This window comes from Salvelinus fontinalis, chromosome 2 (assembly GCF_029448725.1).
Source record: "Salvelinus fontinalis isolate EN_2023a chromosome 2, ASM2944872v1, whole genome shotgun sequence".
NCBI lineage: Eukaryota > Metazoa > Chordata > Actinopteri > Salmoniformes > Salmonidae > Salvelinus > Salvelinus fontinalis.
Genome location: NC_074666.1, coordinates 98,986,249 through 98,995,138, shown reverse-complemented (window position 1 = coordinate 98,995,138; position 8,890 = coordinate 98,986,249). Strand labels below are relative to the sequence as shown.

General features: G+C 41.3%; 1 protein-coding gene across 1 annotated transcript; it reads left to right on the top strand.

Annotated features, from left to right (window-relative positions):
- Window positions 1–3,591: 3,591 nt before the first annotated feature.
- LOC129832909 (uncharacterized) lies at window positions 3,592–8,547 on the top strand. The gene is made up of 5 exons (XM_055897038.1): window positions 3,592–3,777; window positions 3,978–4,144; window positions 4,431–4,541; window positions 4,702–4,854; window positions 4,945–8,547. The coding sequence occupies exons 1-5, from the start codon at window positions 3,660–3,662 to the stop codon at window positions 5,539–5,541; spliced, it is 1,146 nt and encodes a 381-aa protein (XP_055753013.1). The 5' UTR covers window positions 3,592–3,659; the 3' UTR covers window positions 5,542–8,547.
- The last annotated feature ends 343 nt before the right edge of the window (window positions 8,548–8,890 follow it).

Below are 8,890 nucleotides of genomic sequence, written 5' to 3'. Positions count from 1 at the left end.
TTTTGGGATGTAGTTTTTGGGATGTAGTTTTTGGGATGTAGTTTTTGGGATGTAGTTTTTGGGATGTGTATTTTTTATTCATTATTTTATAATTGCAGCACCCTCTGCCCCCCTGCTTCCAACGGCTATGGGACAGGGTTAGTTGGTAGGTCATATATTATTATTTTTTTAAATCACAAAGTGTAATTCATTCAAACTACGTAATAGTAGGCTGATACACAGCCAATACAGTAGGTGGAAGCATGCCCCTAGAACATTTGTTAGAAGAAGAACAATAACATTTGGCCTCACACTCCAGAACAGTAGGTGGCGCCAAGGGGTTTGTGCTGATTGTACGGAGATTGTGACAGCCGGTTAAATGGTGTCCCTTGACAAGGCAAGAACAAGATGTATGTCAGGAGAAGTGCAGTATTATCATAAGGAGACGTATACTTCGAATAGGGAGGAGGAATGGAGGGAAAACGAGTGGCAGAGGAGGTCTAAGAGAGAGAGGGAGGAAGAAGGTGAGCTTGAGTCGGTGAAAAATTGCGAGAAAGGAAGTGGTAGGTGTGAAGTTCTTGGAGCCCGAGGCACTGAGAGTCAGGATAAAGATGAGTCTGTGACAGTAGGAGTGAAGTTCTCAGAGCCCGAGGCACCGAGAGTCAGGATAAAGATGAGTCTGTGACAGTAGCAGTGAGGTTTTTTGAAAAAGTGTACCCCTGCCTTTTGGCTGATCCAGTTGTGGTTTCAGGGTGGGTAAAAACAGAGTTGGGTGCTGTGGAATCACTGAGGGTAACCAGAGTGGCCTTGTGATAATTGTTTGTGTTTCTGCTGGTCAGAGGGAGCAGGCACTCCGTGTTAAATGAATGGAGACAAGATGTGAATTGTTTTGCTCTCAAAAGGGCGCCATTGAAAGGAGTGATTACTGGGGTAGAGGTAAAAGCTGACCAACTGAAGGTGAAGATTCCCGGTGTTTGTGATGCTTGTCGTTTGGTGCGTGAGTGTAGAAACAGAAGTCATTGTTCTTTTAGGTTTTGATGTTTAGTCTTTGCCCAACAAAGTGATGTTAATATATATAAAAGTTATCCTGTACGAACTTTTTTGCCGACTACATTACGTTGTTACAGGTATCAAGCTTATGAGCATGTGGCAGCAGTGTGTAGGAGGGAGGTTCCTAGGTGTGCAGAAGGGCATGAAGCAAAGGAATGTGTAGCATTGGGGAAAGTAGTGGTATGTGTTAATTGTAGAGGTGCCCATTGGGCTGGGGATCAGAAATGTCCCGTGCGAGAGAAGCAGGTTGAAGTTTCCAGGGTTATAGTAGTGCAGAAGTTGTCATACGCTGAGGCAGTGAAGAAAGTAGACGAAGATGGGTCAAGGGGGAGGGATCCTGAGAAGAGTGATGTGAGTAGTAGATCTGTACCGGTACAGAGGGATAAACCAACAAGTGATTAACAGTTGAAGTCAGAAGTTTACACACACCTTAGCCAAATACATTTAAACTCAGTTTTTCACAATTCCTGACATTTAATCCTAGTAAAAATTCAGTAAAAAATTCTTAGGTCAGTTACGATCACCACTTTATTTTAAGAATGTGAAATGTCCGAATAATATAGTGAATGATTTATTACATCAGTGGGTCAAACATTACATAACCTCAATTAGTATTTGGTAGCATTGCCTTTAAAATTGTTTAACTTGGGTCAAATATTTCAGGTAGCCACAATAAGTTGGGTGAATTCTGGCCCATTCCTCCTGACAGAGCTGGTGTAACTGAATCAGGTTTGTAGGCCTCCTTGCTCGCACACGCTTTTTCAGTTCTGCCCACATATTTTCTATAGGGTTGAGGTCAGGGCTTTGTGATGGCCACTCCAATACCTTGACTTGGTTGTCCTTAAGCCATTTTGCCACAACTTTGGAAGTATGCTTGGGGTCATTATCCATTTGGAAGACCCATTTTCGACCAAGCTTTACCTTCCTGACTGATGTCTTGAGATGTTGCTTTAATATATCCACATAATTTCCCTCTTCATGATGCCATCTATTTTGTGAAGTGCACCAGTCCCTCCTGCAGCAAAGCACCCCCACAACATGATGCTGCCTCCCCCGTGCTTCACGGTTGGGATGTGTTCTTCGGCATGCAAGCCTCCCCATTTTTCCTCCAAACATAACGATGGTCATTATGGCCAAACAGAAAAATATATAACTATCAGACCAGAGGACTTTTCTCCAAAAAGTACAATCTTTATCCCCATGTGCAGTTGCAAACTGTAGTCTGGCTTTTTTTTATGGCAGTTTTGAAGCAGTGGCTTCTTCCTTGCTGAGTGGCCTTTCAGGTTATGTCGATATAGGACTCGTTTTACAGTGGATATAGATACTTTTGTACCTGTTTCCTCCAGCATCTTCACAAGGTCCTTTGCTGTTGTTCTGGGATTGATTTGCACTTTTCGTACCAAAGTACGTTCATCTCTAGGAGACAGAACGCGTCTCCTTCCTGAGCGGTATGATGGCTGCGTGGTCCCATGGTGTTTATACTTGCGTACTATTGTTTGTATAGATGAACGTGGTACCTTCAGGCGTTTGGAAATTGCTCCCAAGGATGAACCAGACATGTGGAGGGCAAAAAATAAAATAAAATCTGAGGTCTTGGCTGATTTCTTTTGATTTTCCCATGATGTCAAGCAAAGAGGCACTGAGTTTGAAGGTAGGCTTTGAAATACATCCACAGGTACACCTCCAATTGACTCAAATTATGTCAATTAGCCTATCAGAAGCTTCTAAAGCCATGACATCATTTTGTGGAATTTTCTGGAATTCTCCAAGCTGTTTAAAGGCACAGTCAACTTCCGACCCACTGGAATTTTGATACAGTGAATTATAAGTGAAATAATCTCTGTAAACAATTGTTGGAAAATTACTTGTGTCATGCACAAAGTAGATATCCTAACCGACTTGACTAAACTATAGTTTGTTAACAAGAGATTTGTGGAGTGGTTGAAAAACGAGTTTTAATGACTCCAACCTAAGTGTGTGTAAACTTCAGACTTCAACTGTATGTTTCAGTAAGATTGGAGTTTTGGCATTTAAATTAATTGTTATCAACTGCAGGCATGGAACGTAAGTCGCAGAAAGTAGAAGTTGTGGTGGCAGCTGCAGAGAGGTCTTTAGGTGTGCGAGACTTGACATCAGAAGAGTTACAGGTTAAGTGGGGATGTCCCATCATTACAGGCTGTTGGCCTGAATTTTTATTTATTTAACTAGGCAAGTCAGTTATGAACAAATTATTATTTACGATGACGGCCTAGGAACAGTGGGTTAACTGCCTTGTTCAGATGCAGAACGACAGATTTTTACCTTGTCGGCCCGGGGATTATATCTAGCAACGTTTCAGTTACTGGCTCAACGCTCTAACCACTAGTCTACCCTGCCACCCCAATAGTGGAGCATGGTATTTATTATTATTTTTTGTATTATTATTTTGTGAGTGTAGTGTGAAATTGTAGGGTATTTGTTATATTTTTTATTTTTAGCAAAGTATAAGGGAGTTATACTGTAGTCTAGTAGGTAGCGGTAAACCTCATCGAAGAAGAACAGTAGGTGGCAGTGTATGCAGCTAAAGGTTGGATGCGATCCGCCAAACCAATCTCAAAGAAGAACATATTCGCTAACGCCGCATTTTCGAAATGGCATATGTCGAGTTTAAGTTTGAGGACGAAATAACTAAATACATTCGGGAACAAGAATTGGCAACGTCACTGAAATTCGTAACATTGGGAAAGGACAAAAGTTTTGGTCAAAAGGGTAAGTTGCCTTGTCTTTTTTTTTTTACTAGTAACGTTAGCTAACTTTTTCTACTCTCATCTAAAATGATGCTAGCTAAGTTAGCTAGCTAGCATAACAGATTCCATTCCAAGCATTCGACCAGAGAGGAACTTTGTTAGTTTCCCTACAAGCCTATCATTCTAATAGTAATATATCATATTGTTGGACCTTTTTAACAGATGCACAGCCTTTGGCACGGAAAAAACTCAGCTGGGAGAGTAAAAGTATCCCATTCAATGGTGTTCCGTTTCAAGTTGTTGGCACAAAGACGTATGAATGCCACCAGGGCAAAGACAGACAGACAAAAGCCAAAGAGAAATATGCTGCTGAAAGAGACAAGAAGGAAGTAAGTTCAGAGACGGATCACTGTCATTTACACCATACACTTTATAACATTTAATTAGAATCATGTTGAAGTACTAACAATGGAATGTTCCTCAATAAGATGGGACTTTAAAGGGCTGTCCTAACTCTGGTCACTAAAGATCCCATGGCACTTATTGCAAGAGTATGTAGATGGGGTTAGGGTGGTGAGTTTCCCTGTACACTGTAAAACAGCTTTGGGTGTCTACAAAAGTGCTATAAAAGTCGTGTTATTATTAGCTGAATGTGTTTTTTATTATCTTCGGTAGCTTGAAGACCATGCCTTTGTAAAGAGACGGAAACTGGCACAAAATACCAAAAAGGTGGACTGCAAGGCTATAATAAACATCGCCCAAGTTATCCGCTTTCCTGATTTTAAGGTAAATATGAAAACTTATATCAAGGTCTAGGCCTACTGTTGGTCTGTCAAAAAAAAAATGTATCAGAATTGAGCTGGATGTGTAAACACATGTGAATCAGCCTAACACTGTACATAGTAACAGTAGATATGTAACAAATACCACATTTTTTTTTGTCTAGATTGAGGAAAGTACAGTGCGCTATAAAAAGGAGGCCTCCCAAACTCTGAAGGCAGCACTAAGTGAAACACCCAGCTCCGTGAAGGCAGAGGTTGTCTACTGCGTCAGGTTCCCCTCCCTCTCTGAGCACAGCTCACATGCAGTTGTTGGCGAGGTAAATATAACTATAGAATCTATATCATAGTGTTGGTTAAGTTACCCACTGACTCCTTTATGATAAACCCATGTGTTCTTTCTCCAACAGGCAGCTTATGTTCGGGAAGCTGTAGATGCCAGGCTGAGAGAGAAGATTGAGCAGCTGACTCTGTCTGGTGTGAGAAAGATGACTGAAATGAAGTGTCATCTGAACACCTTTGTAGTGGAAGAGCTTTTCCATGGAGAGCAGCCCCCTCCACCTACTCGCAGGCGCTATTACCCCACTGACAGTGACATAAGAAATGTCATGTTTAAGACCAAGCAGGCCACCAGAGACTCCAACATTGACCGTCCATACGAAGGTCCATCTGTAAGAGGAAAGAGGTCCTCTAGGAAGCTGCTGCGGTTACGGAGGCAATGTGCAGGATATCTTAAAGAGATCACAGAACTCACTTATCATCTCCAAGAGGAACAGTACGTGACTGACCTGTCTTCACAGCTCAGAAGCGTGTTGCTGGATATGAAGGCCCATGTTCCACAGGATAAAGGCCTTCCACTGAACTTTTCTCCAAGGAAGAGAAAAGCTGAGATGGACATGGACCTCATTCCAACCAAGAGTGCGTCACACCCTTTCACAGACGGGGTAGAACAGTATACAGAGGACATAGTGAGTGTGGATACCTTGTTGGCATTGAGCCTAGGTTAGTAGGGCTGTGTGGATACATTGCTGGCATTGAGCCTAGGTTAGTAGGGCTGTGTGGATACCTTGTTGGCATTGAGCCTATGGCTGATGACTGTGTGGGTTCTGCCACCAATTGAGTATATTTTGGTTAGTGTAACTTTTATTTAAACTAATGTTAACATTCTGTCAACACAACTTGATAAAAACATGTTTTCTCATCTCAAGATGTTAAACAAATAAATTACTATAGTAAGTCATTTAGGAAGCATATATATATATATACACTGTTCCTCTCTTCTGCTGCTACTCTGTACTTTATTTTATTATTGTCTGTCCTGATGCCTAGTCACTTTACCCTGCACATTTATCTCCTTGATCTGGTACTGGTACTTCCTGTATGTAGCTGCACATTGATCTGGTACTTCCTGTATATAGCTGCACATTGATCTGGTACTTCCTGTATATAGCTGCACATTGATCTGGTACTTCCTGTATATTGTGTATTCTATTCCTCTTGTTACAATCCCAAAATGTTTTAAACTTTGCATCGTTGTGAAGGGCTGTAAGCATTTCGCGGTTAAATCTACACCCGTTGTATTCGGCGCATGTGACAAATAACATTTGTTTTGAAGTCCCCAAATTAAGTAACAGGGTTGACCTTATGTGTTGACGTTTAATCTTAAATCAGACAATTTCAAAATGTACAATTCTGAACGTTTCTTTGAAACTGTGTACGTTGTACTTGTGGATATTGAAAACAAAACATTGAAAATCAAGATGTACCAATTTGTTTGTCTACATGCCATTTTAAAAACAATGCAGAAATTGGAGTAAAACAAGTAACTATGAGTAAGAGCCAACATAATGACAAGCTTGCAATCTGTTTGAGGGGTTGGGTGAAATGCTGAAGACACATTTAGGTTGAATGCATTCAGTTTTACAACTAAGTATTCCCTTTCCCTGAATAAGCAACCTGGTCTTGGAGCATTTGGTATTATTCTGTACGTAAATCCGAGATACTCCACTTAGTATATGTTTCGTATGGTATATATTAATCTGGGGATGTCCATCACCCATTCTGTATGACATTTTACGAAGTATAATTAATATTATATTTTTAAAATTTGCAAAAAGTATACTATGTTATGAATTCAAGCTAGGTGGGTAATGTTAGCCAGGCTGGTGGTTAGTGGAAGGGTTAGCTAACATGCTAAGTAGCTAAAATGCTAAAGTTGTCGATGATGAAATTCAAACTCGCAACCTTTGGGTTGTTTGTGTTTATATACACCTACCTATCCACCTGACTTAAGTAACCATACCAAACGTAACATCCAGTGCATTCAGAAAGTATTTAGACCCCTTACCTTTTTCCACATTTTGTTACGTTACAGCCTTATTCTAAAATGGACTAATTTAAATGTTCATCAATCTACACACCATACCCCCTAATGACAAAGGGAAAACAGGTTTTTATAAATTTTGGCTAATTTATTTTAAAAAACCTAAAACTTATTTGCATAAGTATTCAGACCCTTTGTGATGAGACTGGAAATTGAGCTCAGTTGCATCCTGTTTCCATTGAGCAACCTTGAGATGGTTCTACAACTTGATTGGAGTCCACCTGTGGTAAATTCAATTGATTGGACATGATTTGGAAAGGCACATACCTGTCTATATAAGGTCCCACAGTTGACAGTGCATGTCAGAGCAAAAGGTTGAAGGAATTGTCCGTAGAGCTCCGAGATAGGATTGTGTCGAGGCACGGGTCTGGGGAAGGATACCAAAACATGTCTGAAGCGTTGAAGTTACCCAAGAACAGTGGCCTCCATCATTCTTAAATGGGGAAGTTTGGAACCACTAAGACTCTTCCTAGAGCTGTCCACCCGGCCAAACTGAGCAATCGGGGGAGAACGGCGTTGGTCAGGGAGGTGATCAAGAACCCGATGGTCACTCTGACAGAGCTCGAGAGTTCCTCTGTGGAGATGAGAGAACCTTCCAGAAGGACAACCATCTCTGCAGCACTCCACCAATCAGGCCTTTATGGTAGTGGCCAGATGGAAGCCACTCCTTAGTAAAAGGCACATGTCAGCTGGCTTGGAGTTTGCCAAAAGGCATCTAAAGGACTCAGAAAAAATTGGAAACAAGATTCTCTGGTCTGATAAGAGTTCAATCTTGGTTAAGCCTGAATGCCAAGCGTCACGTCTGAAGGAAACATGGCACCATCCCGTGGGGATGTTTTTCAGCGACAGGGACCCAGCCAGAACCTGGACTTGAACCCAATCGAACATCTCTGGAGAGACCTAAAAATAGCTGTGCAGCGACGCTCCCCATCCAACCTGACAGAGCTTGAGAGGATCTGCAGAGAAGAATGGGAGAAACTCCCCAAATACAGGTGTGCCAAGCTTGTAGCGTCATACCCAAGAAGACTCTGCTGTAATCGCTGCCAAAGGTGCTTCAACAAAGTACTGAGTAAAGGGTCTGAATACTTACGTAAATGTGATATTTCATGTTTTTTATTAATAAATTTAGCCAACATTTCTAAACCTGTTTTTGTTCTGTCATTATGGGGTTGTGTGTGTGGATTAATGAGGGGGGGGGACTATTTGATCAACGTTAGAATAAGGCTGTAAAGTAACAATGTAGAAAGTCAAGGGTTCTGAACTCTTTCTGATTGCACCGTATCATACTAATGAGTGTCCTGGAGTTCCACGTACTATGCTACGTCTAGTCTTTGAGACCAGGCTGGAATAAGACATCCGATTACCACTTTGCGTTTAGAACGGGCTCACCGTTGGTTTTTATTATAGCTAATAAATAACCAAATCATTGAGGCAATGGAAACGTATGGCCTTTTTGCTCAACTCCTTCGTTCTCGCTCTGTGTTCTCACTTTTGATAAAGATCATATGTAAATGACGAGAGGGAATGTGGATGGAAAATGTGCTTGTATGAAATTCTCCACTCGTGCATCATCATGCAAATGTTTAACGTGGTGGATTCAAAAATAAATGAGGAAAGTGATACAACCCAATTAAGTTGTGCAAGACGTTTTGTATGTAACCAACTCTTTTCTTAATCAACGTGGCAGGTTAGGAGAATGAGGTTATCTTAACCTGCTATGTAAACGTACCATCAGTATTGCCTTGTTCACGTGCTAGGAACTAATCAACTCTGAAATGGCGACTTGCAAAGTGATGTAGCTGAAGCGGCAGGTAACCTAGTGGTTAGAGCGTTTGGACTAGTAACCGAAAGGTTGCTGACAAGGTCAAATCTGTCGTTCTGCACCTGAACAAGGCAGTTAACCCACTGTTCCTAGCCCGTCATTGAAAATAAGGATTTGTTCTTAACTGACTTACCTAGTTAAAAATACACGT

Excerpts from the sequence above, each read along its gene's own strand:
- LOC129832909 (XM_055897038.1), top strand. The coding sequence starts at position 3,660 with ATGGCATATGTCGAGTTTAAGTTTGAGGACGAAATAACTAAATACATT. Across the intron at positions 3,778-3,977 it reads CAAAAGTTTTGGTCAAAAGG|ATGCACAGCCTTTGGCACGG; the intron begins GTAAGTTGCCTT and ends CCTTTTTAACAG. Across the intron at positions 4,855-4,944 it reads CACATGCAGTTGTTGGCGAG|GCAGCTTATGTTCGGGAAGC; the intron begins GTAAATATAACT and ends TTTCTCCAACAG.